Genomic DNA, 21,649 nt, shown 5'->3' with positions numbered 1-21,649 from the left:
GGCCACAGCCTGCCCCTGGCCAGTTCTAAATTCACAATTCATATATAATTGTTAACTAGTGAAGTAAGCAAGTGCATAGTCCCTTTGACTGAGGCCCTTGGTCCATCTGGGGCATTTGAGAGGACAAAGGGTTCACCTGTGATTAAACTCTAGGGATGTTCCATCAGCCTTCTATTAATTCATGGTTTTATCACTGTTTCTTATCCCAGGGACCATTCTGCGCAGTGCTGCTGTAAGAGTTCTCTTGCCTAACTACATGAAAATTACCCAAAACTTTCAATGTTAAGTCATTACTTTTGCTCTCCTCCATTTGCCTTGATTCCTTGACTTCAAGGGGGAAAATGTGTGAATATTCATATGGAAAATCATGGAATTGATGTATTTTTGCAACAATTTGTGGACTGCCTTCTGCTGTCTTATGGACCAATGGTGGATTATGAGTGTCAAAGTCAAAGCAGTCACAGAAAAAGCCCAGGCCTGCACATCTGGTAGCAGCTGTGACTGCTATGCTCAAGGAAAGGACACTCACTACAAGGTCTGCCAGCCAGGCTTGTGAGATGAGTCAAGCTAGCCTTGCACTTTGTTGGGACAGGGCATTTCCAGAATGCCCAGTGGTGCCTTGTTCTCATCTGGCAAAAGGTCCTCAGCCCAGTAGCTTCAGGGCTCTCAAATACCAACTCCAGGGGACATTTCTGAAGAAAAATTTTCTTTAACAGCCAAATTACATAACACCTCATCGGTAGGCACACTTGGCTTGGAACCCCACTGACTCTTTCCTTCCAAATGAAGAAAGACCCTTCTAAAAGCAAGTGAAATTAGATAGCTGTATGGTTCACACATACACTTGTGTTTCCTACTACCACTTACACTGTTTAGCATCTCAGTTTGCTCTGTACTTTGCAAAAGCTGCATCCACAGAACTAAGTTAATCATCCACAAAATTGGGTTCAAAACATGAGCTTGGCTTTAAGTCCCAGATGTAACATTTGCCTTTAGAGAACTGTCTAAGTCCTCTGTTAAATAACATGGTCTGCTCTGCCTTGGGTATGATAATAAAAAGTAATATAAATGCTTCTTCATTGATTTTTTTTTTTGGTTAAGTATAAATGTGCCCTCAGTGGACCCTTTCCAAAAGTGTCATTTCAAGATCTTAAGCACTATAAGAAATCAGATGTTGCAATGCAGATGCACGGCAGGCAGAAGTGCCAGACTCTCATAGCCATTGGCTGGGGCTCTCAGAGTGGCCTAAGGTAGGTATAGGTGTGCTCTTTGCCTCTGGAGAGGAAGTGCTGACCAACTTAAGCACTAATAACTGTGTGTAATTCTTGCAGCAAGGCAAGAGCATCTGTGCCTTTTCCATGGCGTCAATTTCAGAAAATCTCAACCTGGTGTTTTTAAACATCCCAACCAGGGTTAGGAAACTGAAAAAGAAAGGAAGGAAGGAAAACCTTCCTAAACTTTTTTTTTCTCCTAGGTTGGAAAATGAATTTATAATCAACATACAATTCTTCTTTAGTTTTCAGATAAAATTCAGCAGCAAACAATGGATCTTGTATTTTTTATACCACCTCCTTTTAAATTATTATTCTAAGATCAGAAAATCTGAACTGCACTTTCCACCACAATCCACAGAAAAGGCCACTGAAATTTGATAAACAAATACCGTAACAGCATTAAAATTTTTAGAGCCATCATTACCAGAGACATTTAAATATAACTCACACTAATAAAGCTTCTAAAGCAGGGGATAAAATGCACACTTGAATGCTGGAAGGTCCGGTCCCCAGTCAGCACTCTTGGGATTTATGTGGGTAGCTTCTATGATGGAAAGTATGAATTATGTATGGATGTTTTTCATCCATCAGTATAAGAGAAAACCTGTGCACCTCTTCAGGCTCCAAAATGTCCACACATACTTACAGCTTTTTGTCCTGTATACCAATGGAAATTAAACTAAGCTAGCCTATAGTCTTTCTGTGCTGGCAAGTAATCCATCAAAAAAACAGTTTCTATAATACTGCTTTTAGATCACAGTATATTCTGATGCCAGGAACAATCAAATGTAAGTGGTACACATGCATTTAAATGTAAGATGTAAGCAATTTTCTTGTATGTTACCTTTGATTTTGCTATAGCCAATAAGAGAAAATAAATATATAGTGTACCTTCTGCTACATCCTTGTCAAACAATAATAATTAGCCCATTTCTCCATGGGAAACCTTATGGGATGTGACTACAGTGCTGATTCCAGCAGTCTGTGTATACATGTGTCTGACACTTTCATTCGGCCGATTAATCTTTGATCTCTTGCACCTGTTACTCACAATACCCAAAACATGTTAGACCTCATTGTTTAAGTAATGTCTTTTTTCTTTTTTCTTTTTCTTTCTGTGCTCTCTCCACTGAAGCTTGGACAAGGAGGAAGAAGAAAATTTTGATCCTGTTTGGCAAGTGGTCACTAGGAACAATGTAAGCACTTCCATTACCTTTAACCTCTAGTTCCAAATGTCATATATAAGTAGAGGACTAGCTACCCATCCTTTGGTTGAGGGAGTGCTGGCCTGTATTGTGACTCTTAAGCTTTTTGTGGCAAATAAAAGGGGAGACTTCTAAAATTTCATTTTTGTACTTTTTCTGCTTGATGTCAGCAGGGAGTCCATATCACAAAGTCAGAATTAATTTCACAGCATTCCTGAGCCTTGCATTTCCCCCTACCCTCAATGCCCAACAATCTCAGGATTGCTTTCTGTTATAATTTGCAATAGCTTTTTGTTATAATTTTCATGCAACAGGCAGAGACAATCAATATTAGGCCTTAGGCAACAAATCTAGTTACAGATTAAAAAAAAAAAAAATTGGAGGAAAGATGCAGCGACAAGAAAGCAGCACCAACTGAGCATGCTTCTACTGTGGCACAGACAGAAAAGTAGTGGACGTACTGTAGAAGCTGGCCATTACGTAGTTTTGGCAGCGATCACCAGTAAATTCATTTGGGCACCTGAGAGGAAAAACAAACAAAAAAAATGGTAGAGAAAAAAACAGAGAAAAGAGAAGAGGTGAATATATGCTAAGAAAGAAGCTCCTTCAGTGTCAACTGATATGACTTGGTGAGTTCACTTTCAGAAACTGAATCTCGGTTTAGTGTGTTAAAATAGCTCAGGATGTTGAGAGCAAGTCATTTGCTCGGTGGAAATGTAAAGAAATACCCCCTGCAAAACCAGCCAAAACCAAACCAATCCAGATCAAAATGTGTTTCAAGATCTGAGACAGAAATTCACCATTCCAGAGACCGAGATTTGTTTTAGGATGCTCTTTCCACAAGGCAGCAAGACACAAGATCTCTACATAGTCATCTCCATGAGTTTGGTCTTTTAGGGTTGCACTTAGCAGCAGTCTCCCAAATAGGAAAACTGCCAGCGTGTGCAAAACAAATGCATCTGTGAATGAATGGAAAGATCAAAAATCACACAAACGAGAAATATTTTGGAGGTCAATAATGCCATGGTGTACAGATTGTACTTCAGAAAACCAGGTCACAAATTAGTGAGTAAAGAGGCCGGTTCCAGCTGAACTGTGAAAACACCAAGTACTATTGATTTTGTTGCTGTAGTTGGGGAAGAAAGCAAAGTTCAGATTATTTTAACATACTTTCTTGGTTTTGGATTTTCATGGGCAGAGTTTCAGTACATCTTGCTCCAGTGAATCCAGGTTGGCACCTAAAGGGCAAAAACGTGATAAGCAATAGTACACTAAAACCACTGCACTAACAGACTTACATCTGCTGGTCTATGGAGTGCAAGTGCATTAAGTGACCTCCTGGCTGGGTCTTACTGACAAATGATCAGAAGAGAGGCAAGAAAGTACAACTTTTCCAGAAGATAAAACTTTGCAAAATTTACAGCAAAAATCCATCAGAGGAAAAAAAAAAAGTATTTTCCCTTGTCTGTTTTGAAAAAGATAGAAGAATCATGGCTAGCAAAAATGTGTACCAGCTCACTGCTTATTCCATCTCATGAAGGGCCCAGATCGAGTTCTTTTTAAAAACTTGCAATGCAGTGCATAACAACAATTTACACTGCTGCTTTCATTAGTCACATAAAATATATGAAAATACCATGATTTTCTTATTTCTGTGGTGGCATGTTGTGTCTTCTGGTAATTTGCTTTGAGGAGGAATAGTTAGTACAGCGATCACCAAAAAGCTGCAAAAATCCAAAAGGTGAGAAGACAAAGTCAGACCCAAAGGGAGTATATTCAATATGGCTCACAAGAAGGTAAAATAAGTCAGTCCAGACAACAAGTAAAATGAGAGGGCAGAAGTGCTCCCAAGATTTGCAGCCCTGGAGTTATCTGTCCTTCCAGTTCATAAGCTCTTCTGCAAAAAACTTCACGGCAGCTTTCTCCTTGATCATAGAGAAGGAATTTCTCTTCTATGATTTGCCCATCTTTTCTGCTGCTGCCTACCAATTCTTCCTTCACCTTCATTCTCCATGGTGGGGCAGGGCTCAGGCTCCCAAAATATCACCATAGACAGGTTTCCTATGCTTCAGACTTAACTGTGAATGACTGTTCACCATACTAAGGATCTACAGATTTCAATCTTTCCTCTTTTTCTATGTTCTCTCCACTCTTACTCAGCATTAACCTGAAATTACCTGGTATCTGCTCCTGTGAAAACATTTCAGTTGTGTTGCCTGTCTTCGTGATGCTTTGCCATCATGCAAGAATCTCACACTCTTTTTCTCCTGCTGATGTCACAGGTGCTGGTCTCTTTTTCAAATTTCTTCATAAGTTGCTTTCCACGAGCTAAAAAGCCTTACTATTTGCAAATACTTGTTGGTCAGAAGAATCCTCCATTTCTTCTATCCATCTGAGTTTCATGTGTGCTGAAAGCTGTCCCAATATTTTAAATTCTGCTTTTCCACAATTGCCTCTAGCCCTAAAAAACAGGGATGCTGCCCTTGCACAAGCGAGACTTTCAGAAAATCTCTTTGGGAAAGGATCAGCGTCAGGGATAAACACTAGCATCTTGTTCAAACAAAACATGCAGGAATGATATTTGTGTAATAAAGGTATATTTTGAGGATCTGAAGATGATTCTTTGAACCTGATTTGCTGCAATGATATATTTGTTTATTAAGGAAGAGAGTTTGGGTTCTTCAGAGCCAAAATCGCCTCTTTTGGCGAGTACCCAGTGTGGAGAGATCCCAGTCTCCACAGACATATTCAGCTGAGAAAAACGCAACAAGGGTAACTCTGTCTTCAGAAGATGTTTTGCTAGGCATGACAGAAGACTTTGCACATTTGAGAGAAGGTAAAGTGCTTTTGATAAAAAGAATTTTGATCTGTGTTAATGAATCAGCAATAAAAATATTCTGCACTTGTTAAATGGCTGCCCCTGGAAAGTTGGCATTTGCTCATGCTTGGCTTTCAATTCACAGGGTCCTTTACATCTTTGTCATCAGGCTTAATGCTATACAAATTCCCAAGGAATGTGATTGAAAGCCTCATGTTTTCCTCCTGCCACTGGCTGCTGGTGGTTGCTTGCTTTGTCTGTACTAGTTTTCAGATGTTGGTGCAGCTGTGGAGGTGATGAAAACAACTTGAGCACTGGTATAGACAATGCAGAAATCACTTCCAGACCAAGCAGGGCCAGCCCTGTTGAGAAGGTGCCAAAAACAGTTCCAGTGTGTTTATACTGCTTTGAAACCATTGTCAGCAAATGGGCTGCAGCATCTGCCTCGAGCATGAGCCCAGGGCGGGACAGATGAGAGGAAAGCTGAGATGAGCCTGCCCACTTACGAGGATGTGTGAATGCTAAAGGTATTTCATTGCTCAGATGTGCACTGCAGCAGAGTTTCCACAGTTTCCAGTTTGAAAGGTTGTTTCCTGTAGACCGTACTTTTACAATCAGTTTGCTATGGTGTCCTTTCCCAAACACCTTTTCCTACTCAAAGTTTTCAGACATTATTTCTTGTTGTGGTTTTTTTTTTTTTTCTAGATCATTATCCACGTACCGTTTTCCTTTAGGACAGTAGCAAAAGTTGAGGTCACACAACTTACAGAAAAATGTATATGTTTGTGCTCTGAGAGCCTTGTAATTTTGTTTCTGCCTTAAAAAAGGCTACTTGAACCATTTATTTCTTGTATTAACAGGGTAAAGCCAAAATAACAAACCACATATAACAGAATAATTGCCTTTTTCCTTCTACACACACTAGTTGCAAAAAGCAGCATTTGCACATGTTTGGTGGACGCTTCTCAGAACACTGAACACATACAATCAGACTGTTTTTCATCACAAGGGAAATGGCTGAATGGTTCATATTTCCATTTCATTTACTGCCTACAAACAAATGCATTGTGGGAGAGAATTTTTTTTACCATGGGAAGTACAGTACTTAGTAATCCATTTCATGGCCTAAATAAGAACTAGTATTTCTATCCTGTCTCTTGAATGAATACTTCTCGAATTTCTGCTTGCAAACTTGCTGGTTTGAAGAAAATTCTGCCCATTTCTATTCTACAAAGGCCTTTACATGTAGACAGATGTAGAAAATGGCTATATCATTAAATAGTACATAATCCACTCCTTTGCTGTTAAGAAAAGCAGCAGCACACTTCTGTTAAGACAGTAGCATTTTTTTCACCCAATGAAATTCCGTTGTACATTTCATTTCTTCAGTAATAACAAAACCACTAGAAAAGATGATGTCTGCAAGTTGGAAATCAATTGATCAGATTATCAAGACCTTCATGGTATGAAGCAGAACACTCCAAAAGTGTAACAGATCTTATATTCACATAGATTTTTTTCAAGAAAGAAGGAAATGCTAGGAATTTTGCATTTATTGAAATCTTTTTTCTTCAGTGAACCTGGGGATTCCAGCATTTCCAACAGAAGAGAAATTACTTAGGAATCCCAGTCTCACAGGAAGCCAGTAACATCCAGGCTTCTTAAGTCTATGATATTTTCAAAATGTGACTCATGTTTTTACGAAGCTTCTGAAAATTTTATACACTAGTTTATTTAAATAGTCAAAGCTTCCTATTTCATCTGTCCTATTTTGAGAGTGTTTTACTCAGTCTTGGACCTTAATTAAAATACGTGTGGGGAAAATACATGCTACCACAGATGCAGCTGTACATTGCTTTACTACGTCTTCACACATTTCTTGAGCATTTCACATGGTTACCTTGTGAAAGCAGGGAATTCTCTTGAAGTTCACACCAGTATCCAGAAGAGCAAGATCTGATCCTGTCCAGATCATCACTATGTATATAATAAAACTTTCTTTTTTAATATGTAGCCAGATTTTAACTGAAGATGAATTTAGGATTTTTTTTTAGTAGAATAGGGGATTTAAAAAATCAGAGATTACTTGGAAAATTCCATGGTTGTTTTGAATCTGAGTCATGTTTTTTTGGTTAGGGATAAAACCAATTTAGAATGATATGGCTCATGCTTTAGAAATTTTGTTTTTGCTCTTAACAGATGGACCATATGGAAAAATGTGAACTTGCTACTGAGGCAGAAATGTGAAGAGCAAGTACCATATTTCAAGCATTCTGTTTCCATAAGCATGTTCTGGGAGTAGATTTGTTTTCTTAGAACAATGAAGACAATGTGTAGTGGTTAGATATCTATTTTAGATAACTGGGATGTTAGAATAAATAGGGGACATCTTTATTTTTAAAGAAGTAAGAAGAAAACTGCATTTTTCCCCTTCATTTTCATCCACTTTCAAGTACTCACTTTTACTTCTTATGTAGCAGAATTGCATTGTTGTACTACACAACATAAAATTTTTGTTCTGGCAAGTATTAGAGGGCATAGCAAGTGGCTCTGCAAAATAATGGTGGCCCTGACTGTTCTCAGGGTAAGAATTCTTCTCCACTGCCTTCTTGTAAATGAGATTCACCCTGTCTAAGTTTACAGCTCTGATGCTTTTTCCAAATAGGTCTTGGACCACCCAGGCAGAGGCACATCTGCCAAATCTGGGAATCCTCTTTTCCTTAAAACACAGCCCCAGAATTAAAGGTTATTTCTTGTCCACAATAGGGAAAAACAGCCCCCACTTTTTCAAATGTCCCCAAGATATTTTATCAAAAAATTAGCCAGTCTATAACATCATTACAGAACATACACAGATGTCTGAATTAAAATGAAGAAGTCTTCACAGCAGTGAAGATGGGCTACCTCTGAAACTACCAAGACAATAGTCATGATTAGCAAGCCTGCTCAATGCTCAGCTCTGCCATTCACTGGAGTTTTCTGAACAGTGTTTGGATATGAAGCTGAAACACACAGGCTCCTGTACATGCTTTGGAGAGTCATAGCAAACTGCTCATCTTGACTGCTGGCTTACAACAACCATGCAAATTTAACACAAATCTTTCTTTCTCTTTCTCAAAAAAGAATCCAACCCACAGCACATATAACTTTTCCATATTTGCTTTAGGTAAAAATGATCCTAAAATTCAATGGAGCATTCATTGCTTTCAGCAGTACAGCAATCCATGAAAATCCATAGCAAAACAAAGCCCATGATGTGCAGGTAACATCTTTCTATTAAAAAAAAAAAAAAAAAAAAAAAAGAAAAAAAGAGAAAAAAAATAGAAACTTGCAGGTAAGCCAGCACATTGTGAGGTTTGGTGGGGTTTTGTTGGCTTTTGTTTGTTCGTTTTCCTTTAGAAAAATCTGAAGACAAAAACCCAAAAAAACTCAATGAAGACAAGCAGTCAATTTCTTCCTGGCCTATGGAAACATCACAGACCTTCACCTAACTCACCTACCAAAGCTATCTTCAAAATTAGTGTTTTTGAGTTTTTAGTCCAAGAAGACTGAAAAATTATGCAGTTTGAGCAGATGACAGTCTTCACCAACCACTATCTCTTTGTCTGAAAACAGTAATATCCTCACAAAAGTGCACCCTTTTCACTCACCCCTCTTAGGTACCAAGCATGGTACCAAGGTTTAAAGGTTGAGTTTCCTCTCAAAATAGTGTGAAGAAATCCCTATGACTAGTTCATCTTCAGGGGTAAAAGCTACATTACATGCTCTCAGACAGGAGATAAATTCCAGTTTATCCGCTCTTCAAGGATGTTCTCTGATGCAAGGGACTATTGCAGCAGACAAACACAGCACAACCAGGACCTGAGAAAGGTGCACAAGCACCCCACTAAACAAAACTCATATGATTTCATGAATCAAGATCAGCACACAAAATAGTAACCTCCACCATGATCATGACATTCATTGACTTTATGCAATTAAATGCAACAACAGTTGTGAATCTGGTCTCACCAGAAATTGTTCAATTACTACATCAGACAATTAAAAGAGCAGCTTCTTCTATACAAAGTGCAATATTCAGCGCAGTTTTCCACCCCCTTCCCTTTTTTTCCCTAAGTGTAGAATACTTAGTTACAGTGTCTGTTTCACTTTTTTCTAAGGATCAAGTTGTGTTACTTTGTGCCATATAAATACCAATAGAAGATGCTGTGCCATCACCATGTAGAAATATTTCCCAGTTAGCCTCTACTTTGTTTCATATGCCTCTGTAGAACACAGAGGTTATTCTTGGCATTCTTTCCACATCCACATGGTTAAAAAATGAAGAAATGCAAGCTCAGAAGAAGACATTTTTCAGGTGCTTCTCTAAAGAAAAAAAACATTTGTGAGATCTGATGGCTCTAACAAAGAAACAGATAGGATTTCTTACCTGCACAGGTATCTTGGGGGGTTTGGGAGGTCTTTAACCATGTAACACTCTCCCCCATTCACACAGAAGGCTTTCTGCTTTATGTCACATTTTGTGAGATGACTTGTCCCAGTTGTAGATGTGGAAGTGGCTGCAAAAGATAAGAATGAAAACACAGATCAGAGGCTGTTTTTCTTTCTGACTGGTAAGTGTACTTCTGTATGAGGGAAGAAGTAACGCTAGGGAGGATCTGGCAAGCCCTTTGAGCTCTCTATCTGCTGCTACCATAAGCACTAATCACTTGACCCTGCATTTTGCTGATTGCCAGAGAGAGTGGAGTTTAAATACATACTTCAGAGACACACAGCCCCATACTCAGCCTGGAAGGAAGTGAGGGTTTTCCTAGCCCTGTCCATGAAGTGGCCTAAAATTTCTGCAACGCTCATAGGTGTTTCCTTGAAAATGTGTAATTTATGTGCAGTAATTTTTATTGCATTAATTGCATTCGAGTGATTTTGGGGTGTGACAGTCATTACTGACTGCTGATATAGTGTCCAATGATAAGGTCCTGGATGATATTTCCTCCTGGTATTGCCTAGAAGCAGGTATTTTTCAGTGAAGCTTAACCTGAAGCCCTGTGCTTATTCAAGTCCAGCCACTTCCTTCTCCCCAAGGAGAGGGTGAATGGCTGAATTCTGACTGTCTGTTTTCTTGCTCATAAATGAGAGCTGTGACTTTTCTGGATTGACTCTCTAGGAGGAAGAGAGGTTTTGTTCCTTCCTGTGCATATACAATTGCTACCATTATGTCCACAGGAATCTTTGATCCAGAGTCCAGCCTAGCATCTCCTGCAGTTGGGCTCATCTGCTTGAGATGAGCATGAGGTTTTGGGACACCAATGCTGCTAAAAATCATTAGGTGTCTAAATTGCTATTAAATGAAAGGATCACCCAGATCCTTACAATACAGTGTTTTGTAGCTTACTCCCAGCTGGATTTAGGGAATATCTAGAGAAGGCAGGAGCATTGTTTATTTAGCAACCTTTAGGGAGGCTGCCAGGGAAGGATAAGCAATCACAGTCTTAGGATTTGCCAATGCAATTTCTGTCAAGAATATGCTCTTCATAAGCTCACAGAAAGCAACTCAACTTATCCCCCTCAAGGAGAGGGATGAGCTTCTTTAGTGGTGATGGTCTGTCCAGATTGATTTCAGGTAAAGCTTAAATTCTTGACGATATGCCCATACATTTTAAATGGCTAAAACTAACTGAAGTGACTACCTGCAAACTGTAAAAAGTGGTGGAGATTCTTGTATGATATTTGTTTATTTTCAGACACACGGAAGTTAGGAATTTTGCTACTATGATCAAAAAAATCTCAATATTTTTGTTTCTGACAGACAGTTTGTACCCTAAGGTGAAACAATGCTACTACCTATTGACTGATTTCACTGGAGTTGACTAGAAAGCTACAAATACCTACAGAAAAGTTGTCTGATATTTGAAACCTTTTCTAACACAAAGACACCCAAGGAGTATGCTTATAATAGGTGATGTGCGACATTCTACCATTTCCTGTGCACACTGAATCTGAAGGAAACATGGTTTTAGCAGATCAACTATGAACAAATACCACTTATGCGTTTCAAACTATACAGTCCCTGTCACATTTCACTTACACTCATTTCATATTATCTTCCAAGTAAACGCATATTAAGCATTTGGGAGAATGCACTATCTCGCCTTCTCTCTCTTTCTTCCATGCTGCCTTGCTTGTATGGGGTGCTCTCTTCTAACAGGCCAGGAAAAACCCTCCATTGACCTCCAAAACTGAAGCTCCCTTCTGCTTCTCACTTGCATCCACACATTGTGTCACATCTCCACAGATCCTGGTCTTGACTGGGGCCTCTTAGTGTTAATGAAATGCAAACATGGAGTACAGATTCCTCTTAATAACACATTCCTTTTTCCTGGCCCCTCAAAGCATGATTTATATCCTCTCAGACCAGGATAAATTAATGTCTGGTCTAGGGGCAGGAAAAGGGGTCATGTTTTAAGAGTAGTCTGACACTCTTTCAGCTAGCACCAGTTCAAACAAGACTTTGCACCCAATGTTGACAAAAGGCTGCCCTACAGACTGCCATCCGCTCAGCAGTGAAGGGTCCTCTATATCTGATGCCAGAGGCTTGACCACCATCCTTGAGGATCTCCCCTCCCTTAGAATGGGGAGATTTGCCTTGTAGAAGAGACATTCCTTCTCTGCTGGTTTGAAAGAAGCCGGGATTATTATCAGAAAGGAGATGCCTAACATGACAGGCTGTGTCATACCATGACCTAGGATGTAACAATGTGGGTGAACAAATTCCATCTGCATAGCTAATGCATACTTTGAAGCCTTTGTGAGTCTCAACATGCACACAAATTAAACTGATTGCTGATAAACTATCCACCCCTTAATAAAGGACACACTTCAAGCTGTGAGTTAAATACCTGAGAATATCCCTGAGCTCAGTGCTCAAATTAAAGCCGTGCATTAATTTGAAAGGGGAAAACTAGCAATATTGTCTGCAACATTAAAAAAAAAAAAAAAAAAAGAAACCCCACCATTTTTCCACCCTGCTGGCTAATGTAATGTTTTAAATTGAACATTGAAGGTAGATACAGTAACAAGTGGACTTGTAGCTATCTGTAATTGCTCCACAATCTCACTGGCTTTTTCTTTACGCAGAAGTTCAATCAAAACCATAACACCATGGAGCTTCAAAGTTACCAGTGATTTCCCAACTGATATAAGTCAGATTTGGACAGCAGCAATTGCTCTGAACTGATTATCAGAGATGGGAATAATCTGCAGCTCTCAGAGGAATTTCATGACACAAGGGCTTCATATATATTTGTGAGGAGTATCTTCACCCATGGTTTGGGCATCACATGTTCAAAACTGTTGTATAAATCTTGCACAAGAAGTTTCTCTGCATTACTGATCTTCTGGCACCATAGTCCCTGTCTGCCTGAGTTTTGCAATGAGTTGAGGGGAGGAAAAAGATCGACTGGGAATTAGTTCTGATATTAATTTTTCTTTGCAAAGAATGCACAGTTTTTATGGCATATGTCCAGTATTCAGTGCATGCACTGTAAGCCTACTTTGCCAATTAAATACAAGAAACACTAACTATGGGTTTGGGTTTCACTTAAAACCACATAACGGAAGAAATGTTGTGTTTGGGAGCAGGTGTTCATCAGAGCCATTTCATATAGTCCTTAACTAGACCCAAAATATGGCCTTTCAGTACAACTCTAGCAGACATGATCTTGGAAAATGTTAAGAGGGAATGACCAGCAGGGATGAGGTAAAGCACACAGCTGTAGAATGTGTATCTGTACACTGTTACTTCTCCACCTAGTCAAAATTTGTACCTACTTTCTTTTTTGAAATGTTTTCTTCAGCTATACAAGCACAAGAGAGAAAAGCTGTTTTTTTCTAACACAGCTTACTGCAAGGATTAAGTTACACACAGTACAGGTAAATCACAATTTGAAAATATCATGCATGAGAGAATATCTGAAAACACTGCATAGTTTACCTTCCCCTCTCCCTTCCCTGAAGGCAGAAACACCATATTTAAAAAAGCAGCTGCAGGCAGTGTGAACAAGGTCACTACTTGTAAAGCAAATATTCACACAGCACTGAAAAACAATGAGATCTGCTCCCATTCATGGGAATTGCCTAAAGACATTAACAAGAAGAAAAACAGAAGTTATTCCATTTTAAAAAAGCAGTTCTATAAAAGGTGAATTACTGTTGTAAAACTGCCTTAGGTTCATTTCATGTCAAACAGAAAAAACTTCATGTAATTCAGTTCTTACCTGGGAAATCTGTGACCGTTTTTTTCTGGTCTGAAAAAGAAAAATGCATTCTCTTTCTCTCTCTTGCTTTCCAAAAAACCCTCTGATGTTTAATAGCTACAGCACCAAGACTCCCAGACCATGCACAGACTAGACGGTCCACTGAGAGGAGCCCTAAGGGATCTCTTACTCAATTCAGACTAAGAGGGAAGAGCTTTGCAACCTAAACAGAATAGTATCCATGCCTCTTTGAATTGAGTTTCTGCAAAGGTGGTGTAAAATCAGAGGACACACTCAAAGTCATGCAAGGCAGCTAGTGAGATGCTTATGACTCAATGGAGGCAAAGTGGCATCTGCTGCACAAAGGAAAATTTGCCATTCTCACTGGAAAGCCACTTACTGGAGCTAAATATGCCACCTTATTGAACTGCAGATGGACACCTTCCCAGTCCCCTTTTGTGAACATGAGGCTCATGCTGTTGGTGAGAATGGGACCTGCATGGAGTGAAGGACGGACAGAGGGACAAAAAGGGGTACACACAAACATGCTTTGGAGTGACAGAGAGTCTGCTCCCAGCTGAAAGCCAGTTTTACTAACTCATATTCCTACACTTGGAAGTTCATTCATTTCTTTGAAAGCACAGTCCAGCTCCCTCTTGACTTGCTGACATGCAGTTTAGAGATGCCCATCCCTGATCTGTAGGGTATGTTGATTCCCTGTGCAACCTTGGCTGTAGCACTTAATTCCTCTGTATCTCCATGAAACCACCTACTTTCTTCCTGCTGAGTACTGAACCTCTTCAACTCATCTGACTTCCCTGACGAATCCAACTTGCAAGGTACTTACAGTACAGAAAAGCTTGGCATTTCTCTACTGCACTGAATGAGGAAAGCTGCTGGTCCCAGTGTAACTGTGGGCAGCAGAAGCTATATGGTTACTTTCAAGGACAAGAGAAGCCAAAACCTAAGAGCAATCAAAAGTTAGGCCCTTTCTGAAGAGACAACATCACAAGACTTTCCATTTTACCAGATGTGTAAAAAGATGTATTTCATACAGTCCTTTACACTTAATTGCAAAGACCTCAAACTTTCACAGCATTCATGTAGCTGTGAACATACCAAAGGTTTAAAAAAAACTACCAACACCAACAGATAAACACCAGAGGAAAAAACCCTCCAAAACAACCAAGTCTTTATATGAGACATTTACAGTCTATTTTATGGGGCTGCTCTGAATTTTTCACATTGTTTTTGTGATTTAATACCCTAAACTGGCTGTTCAATCCAGTTAAAATTTTTTCAGCTTCTCTCTTCACAAATAACATGCAGTGTAAGAGATTCCTGGGACGTCTACACGAGAGGAGGACTTGTTCAGCCAGCAGCTGGAATTGAGTGCTTGAAAGTTAGTGGAATTGTTCTCTGGCCCTAAGACAGTACTTTCTCACTTTGGCACTATCTCTATGAAGATCAGGGCCAGCAAGAAGGAAACAGGAAATCGCCGGGTCTGCAAGATAGAAACTTCAGGAAAGACTGAGAGCACATAAACTCTTGCTGAACCAAGGCGGCATGTCTCTCTTCCCCCTATGACACAGACTCAGTGGTGGTTTCCTTTCACAAATCCAACCTTAGCAAAGCAAAGCAAAAAAAAAAAAAAAAAAAATTAAAAAAAAAGAAGAAAAACAAAGCACAGACGCTTCAGTTTGCTGCACCGCCCGATCGCTTCCTCCCCGATAGGCCAACAGACTGACCCAGTTGGCAGGCGCGCGACGGCGAGACCTGCACAGCATCTGGCTCACCACAGAGGGTCAAGAGGTGACACATGCTAAACACTGCTGATCAAGAACAATTTTTGTTTGCTTCATTTAACTTTGAGATGCTAGAAAGCATGGGCACAGACACATGAAGTTCACAAATTGCTAGTGAGGAAATGCAATCACTGCTTGCAGAAGAAAGTTTTCAGAAGAAGGGTGGAAAACATAGGCTGTGGAAGAATACTAGTGAATGGAAAGACCTGGCTGAAACTGAGCTTTGAGACAAGGCATACTTTTTCACTACCACAAAAGATGGCAGCTTGCACTTGAGGGTGGTGTGAAAAGTGAAAGGTTTGTAGGAGCCTTTAGAAAACTTTCCCCACCTGGCGAAGGGAAACATGAATGGTGAAACACAAGGCAGTGACAGACCAGTGCATCCCTAGAGGAAAAAATGTGTGGGTGGTAGAAAGAGATAGAAGGTAAAGAAAAGAAAGGAGGCACAGAGGAAATATACATAGATTGGACCAATACAGGAAAAACAGGTCTAAGCTCAGGAATGCTAAACTGACAGGAAGTGGTCAGACAAGCCAGACAAGGAAGTGCTTTCACTATTGGGAGACAACTTTGCAAGAGCCAGGAATGGATGAGAGGGTCTGAAAATTTAGAGACCTCAGATTAAAGCAGACAGCAGACAAGGACCTGAATCCAAATGTCATGAATGTTATTCAGTGAGGAGTCCTTTGCTGCACTGGAGAAGATCCCATCATGCAGAAAAACCTGAGTGGCCAAATAAACCCTAGGAAAGTATTCCTGGCTCACCTTGTTTTGGAGGTCACAAGGCCTCTTTTCCATGTTCACTGCACATCAAGGTAAGGTACATAACTTATTGGTCTTGAAGTAATGGGCTAAATAATGGGCTGAGCCCAAACTAAACAACCATTAATACATTTGCTAGGAGATGCTTCATCATGTTTGTCTTACTCCTGTGTGTCTCACAGCTCTTCTACAGAGCTCTGAAAGGTCTCTTCAGGCTGCTGACCACCAGTGCAGATGCAGAGGACACCATCAAAACTGAAAAGGAGACTTAGAGTGGAGGTGGAGCTTCACAAAGGAAGAACTGCCTTGGTTGTCCAGCTCCTCCCCTGTTTAGCCCTGCTCCCAATGGAGCCATTTCACTCAGAAGGGAAAACAGCTGTTGGACAGGTGAGAAGCCATCTTCTGCTGAGTGCCAAGGCACAGACACCAACCTCAGGAGAACCGACTGCACCAAATCACTGGGCAGATCAAGTTTTCCAGTTGTTGTCATGACCCTGTCTAATCAATAAGAAAGGTGCTATTGCAACCATCTGCACCTGCATTGCAGCCTGGAGAGGTGACTGATTGGATCTATATAGAAATTAAACTGCTGGCAGGAGGTCTGGACTCAAGACAGTAAAGCAGAGAACTTAGGCTCTTCTCTCAAGTCCTAAATGTCCTGGTTCTGCAGTGTGGGGAGGCATCCTAATCCAAACAGCATTCTTTCTGTATGAACAAACCACCATACCCAAAGGTTTTAACCCAAGAAGACTTTTTGCTTAAAAAGCAGGGAAGAAGAACCTTGACAGAACTGAAAGGACAAGCACACAAAAACTATGAAGATTATAAAGACAGATGGCTGTCCTTCAAGAAAATGTCCCAAGGGAATCTGAACATTATCTTAAGGCCCTGTCAGCTACCGAAATTCAACTGCAGATTTGCATGGCAGCAAGCTTCCTGAGAAATGAGACAGCAAGTACAGCTGTATTACCACTGCTTTCCCTGTCTCAGGATGCAAACTCTGGATTTTTTTTTTCTCTATTACAGTCCACATATGATGTTTTCTGTGAGTGTTGATCATTTAGCTCACTTGTGCTGTAACCAATATTCAATTGCTCAAATAAATCATGGTAGAAAATCTAGATCTGGTTAGCTGCAGTTAGATTCAGCTCAGGTAGCCGTGCTGTCTTACTCCTCCTGAAAGTTACTGTGGCAGATTACAGATTCCATTTGGTACCATCAAGTTTGCCCTAATGGGTATGTAGTGATACTGACATAACTACCTCCTTATCACATTGAGTACTGAAATAATTTCATTCCATTATAACATAGTCAGTCAAAATCTATTCTTGTTCCTCTTTCCTCTGAAGGATTTTTGTTATTAATTCCAAGTCACCAATTATACTTGTGCAGATCAGTGCAAAATGGCTTTACCTCTTTAGCTCTATCAACTCACAGAGAAGCAGGGATAATAAAGAATATTTAGCAGCTTATGAAAGAAAGCCTGAAAGCTTTTTATTAGAAATTATGTTTCATATAAATTCATGATAATCCCTGTCATGAATCCTCTTTCAGAAAAGCACTGCAGCAAGAATATAACAAAAAATGAGCCAATAAGCTCACACAAACTTGAGATTGCACTCAAGCACCCACTTAATTTATTGTCACATTCACTTCCATGTTTCCCCCTGTGTCTTTATAACGTTTTTCTGAAGGAGAATGATTTCAGCATGATGCCTTAAGTGTTTAGTCTTGTTGAAAGCAAGATTTACCCACTGGAATATCTCATGTTAAATAAATTTCCAAGAAGAGGCTGTGTCGGCAACCTTTCCTTGAAAAATTTTAAATGTCACTCCAGGATTCTTAGGCACCCATTAATTTGTCTCCTATAGCATACTCTGCAGTGAAAAACATATAGGTTACTAATTCCACAATGAAACAAGCTTTCATGGACTTTGAAGCACATCTTCAAAGTCATTAAGGACACGTTTCCTCCCCATGCCCCCATCCCCAAAGCACAGAAGGCTATCGGTTGCTTTCCTTGTTGACATCTGCTACAGGAAGGTGATCATGAGAGGAAGCCTCTGGAAATGTGAGGCATGAAAGGGATGTGCTAATCATGAAGGGAATAGGAGCTCAATCTGTTCAACCAACCTGAGGACCTTGGGCGGTGGGAAAGAGCAGAGTAGCAGAGATTAGCTTTTAAGATTTAATTGTAGCCTTTTCATAAGCTCTGACACAGACTAGTGCAGAAATGTGCCTTCAGTTCTGAGTTGAAGATACAGCAAAGGCAACTTCTCTAGAAAACACAAAGGGCTGCTCACAGGGTGCCAAATATCTCCTTGATATCTTTGATAAGAAAGCATTACAATAAAAGATTCTCAATAGATAGACAGATATGAAGACAAGCAAAGAACAAGAATGCTCATTAAAGACAGCTTCCTTTCTAATGCACTCAATTTATTTGTCAGTTTACCTGGATATTTGTATTACACCAGAGATTTCCATGACCTTTATTTTTTACCTTTAGATTTAAAATTTCCTGTACAATTCAAAACAAAGTTTTGAAATATAACCTGTAGGCAAGAAGACAGGCTTTACTCTTTTGCTGTTAAAAATAATACCTCAACTTGAAATGTGTCAGTTTCCTTGGAAAAAGGTATGATAAAATCTCAGACAGAGCTGTTAGGTCTCTTATGCAGGTTCTGCTAGAGAATCGAGTCTTCTGTCCTCCTTGGGAATTGCTCATTGAGACCACAGAGAAAAATTCTCTCAGGGTGGCTGCAGAGGGAAATTTTGACTCTGTTATCCACCAGCACAGCAATGGGACCTATTGTTTTGAAGAATACAGAGTTACCACCTCCCTGTTTGGAATTTCTCTCTCAAGAGAAGAGTGGTGGAGACAGACATTATTAGGTTATGCCTTGCTTATAACAAGATCCTTTGGATTCTTTAAGCAGGGTCCTTTAATTGCAAACTGTCAAAGCCGTTAGAATTCCTATCAAAGAAAGAGCTTTCTGTAGCAAGGGAACATTTTTTCATTTCCCTCCCTAATTTCCTGCCTGGAGGTATGAAATTGTCACTGTTTATAGCGCTGCTTGAGCATGAGTGTGTGCAAAGTGGCACTCAGGGAAATCGTACTTGTGACAGTAAAAAGACAAACAAGAATGGCCTAGAAAACATGACCAGTAGGGGAAAGTGGAAAGATTTCAGGTTGTCTAGCCTGAAAGAATTTTTTTTTTCATAACTGTGTAGTGTAGTCCTGTTGGGACTGACTCCCACAGGCTTCAAAAGATTGCGTGATGTGTCAGGAGCAGTCACATTAGCAGGCAGCAGCCCGGTGTCCTCAGTGAACCCTGCCCAGGACCTCTGTGAACTGCTGCAGATGGCAGCTGTGACTGCAGAGGAGCAAATTTTTACACCCAGACCAGTCCTGACAGTCTGCTCTGTTTCCCCTGCCCTCACTCCCGCCACTTCTTCCACTGCCTGCATTAAAAGGTGTGCAGTAGTTCCCCTTGGGCTCACTGACAAAGTTTTGGAGCAAAACTTTAGAAGTTCCTGCAAGAGCAGTGGAATGCTGTCTGTTACATCTGCTGTCAATTCAGGCTTTTTAAAAAATGAATATAATGGTATATTTGTTGCAATAGAAAGGACTACCTTCATTCTATCAACAATACTGTTTGTTCTGACATGTATTTTTCACCTGCTAATTTTATTTTATTCAGCTGTTGTTTCTTCAGTTAAGCTGCATTGTAATGTGCTGGTACAGTAATGCCATTTAATCAGTTCCCGTTCTCAAGAAACATCAGAGAGGACTATGCAGTAAACATGTTACTGTACCAAACAGTTTTCAAATGTTTATGAAAAGATTGAAGTTTTTTTCACTTAAAAAGAAATACATGAAAACAAGCATAACATTATTTTTCTAGCCTCTAAAAAACAGTCTAGTTATAATCATTGCAGAAAAATAAAATGTGTTCTTGCTGAGAATAAATGGCACATTTTCTCCAGCAGCTGATTTCTACAATCTGGTTATAAATCTGTCAAAAATCAGATTTATAATGGAATGCTAACAGATTCTGGGCAGTTGCTCTGCTAATAGAGCCACTTTCATACTCATGTATTCATGCAGATACTGACGTGCAGAAAGGATGGATTTGCAGGAATGAGAAAATGGTTCAACTGTCTGATCAGGACAAGACAGGCTCTGAGTGAATGAGAACATGCAGTGCAGATGAACATTGTACTTTCTACAGAAAGTAAAGATTTTTGTCCACCTAAGGGAGGAAATGTGGCAACAACGCATTCAGCCACACAGGCAAAAGAACTGCCCTATGTACACCTAGCAATTGCCTTTCCAGCATAAAGCAGGTTGCTAAGGCAATCCTACTGTTGGTCTCCTTGCTCTTCAGTTCTAAAAGGGATTCTTTGCTGGTATGGAGCATCTTATGTACAAGGAAAAGCTGAAAGAACTGAGTTTGCTCAGCCTGGAGAAGAGAAGGCTTCAGGGTGACCTAACTGTGGCCTTCCAGTACCTGAAGTGAGCCTACAAGAAAGATGGAGACTCAGCTTTTTTCTGCAGACTGGGCCTAATCTTTAAGGTTCCTTGCATGTGGTACCCTACCAAAGACCTTCCAAGCACTCCATCTTCTCACAATTTTTTGAGCCATTTAGTATCAAAATGAAAGTATATTTTCATTAGTTCATGTTAAGGTGAGTTTGTCTTTAAATCTTCTTTCAGTCTACAGCTGAACTGTTACGGTTTCTCAACTGACCCATCTGTTTTATAGTGCCACGAGGCATACATTTAAGAAAGAAATCTGTGCTAATGGGGACCTTGAATATCAAATGTGTCACTGCCTCTTGCAGGTGACTCAGGAAACTGCTGTCCACCACCCTGCAAGACAGACCCTGGGGATTTCCCTCATCTCATTGCTTGTCAAACAGCATTATTCCATGGGTTTCAGCCAGCAATTTAACAAAGCCTAAAAGAGAACCCGAAGACTGGAAGAGAATAGAACACCTGAGCCCAGCAAAACTTGGTGTTATTCACACCAAAAAGCAGAATGTGTTCCACATATTACAGTTATTGCGTAGATGTACCAATCTAAGGACAGAAAAAGAGAGGCTCCTGAAAGTCTTGAGGACAGGACAGAAATTTTGCACAAATCAGTGAAAAGGGAAGCTACCAAGTGTTCAGAGCCAACATCACAGGTGAATGCTTGATAAAGACAGCAGTGGAGCTCTCCTGAGCGTAGAGAGGACGTAGGTTTTTTCTTGAATAGTATCTTCTAATATGAGGTAAAACAAGAAGATCAAAAGTCAGAGCTCTTTTAAAATCCTGGGCCAAACTTAAAAACCCTGAGTTTAGTTTAGAACAGCAGGATATATATATATATATATATATATATATATATAAAAATATATATATATATATATATATAAATATATATATATATAAAAATATATATATATAAAATAATTCACGAGATATTTTTATTTGCTGATAAGCCTTTGAGCTTATCTTGTATGGCAATCCAAACAGTTAGACTTT

General features: G+C 39.8%; 1 protein-coding gene across 11 annotated transcripts in view; it reads right to left on the bottom strand.

The window, feature by feature from the left end:
- NRG1 (neuregulin 1) overlaps nt 1-21,649 on the bottom strand; it is a 460,758-nt gene that overhangs the window by 21,711 nt on the left and 417,398 nt on the right. For 9 of the 11 annotated variants that reach the window (XM_064735370.1, XM_064735371.1, XM_064735372.1 and 6 more), the window contains 2 exons: nt 9,727-9,856; nt 2,941-2,999 (listed from right to left, as the gene is read on the bottom strand). In XM_064735370.1, coding sequence (XP_064591440.1) covers nt 2,941-2,999; nt 9,727-9,856 — 189 coding nt within the window. Of the gene's footprint in view, nt 1-2,905; nt 3,000-9,722; nt 9,857-21,649 lie in introns of those variants that run through there. The other 2 variants (XM_064735375.1, XM_064735376.1) reach the window with 2 other exon arrangements.

The sequence above is a fragment of the Zonotrichia leucophrys genome, chromosome Z (assembly GCF_028769735.1).
Source record: "Zonotrichia leucophrys gambelii isolate GWCS_2022_RI chromosome Z, RI_Zleu_2.0, whole genome shotgun sequence".
In the NCBI taxonomy this organism is placed as follows: domain Eukaryota; kingdom Metazoa; phylum Chordata; class Aves; order Passeriformes; family Passerellidae; genus Zonotrichia; species Zonotrichia leucophrys.
This window is presented reverse-complemented; position numbering and strand designations above follow the sequence as displayed.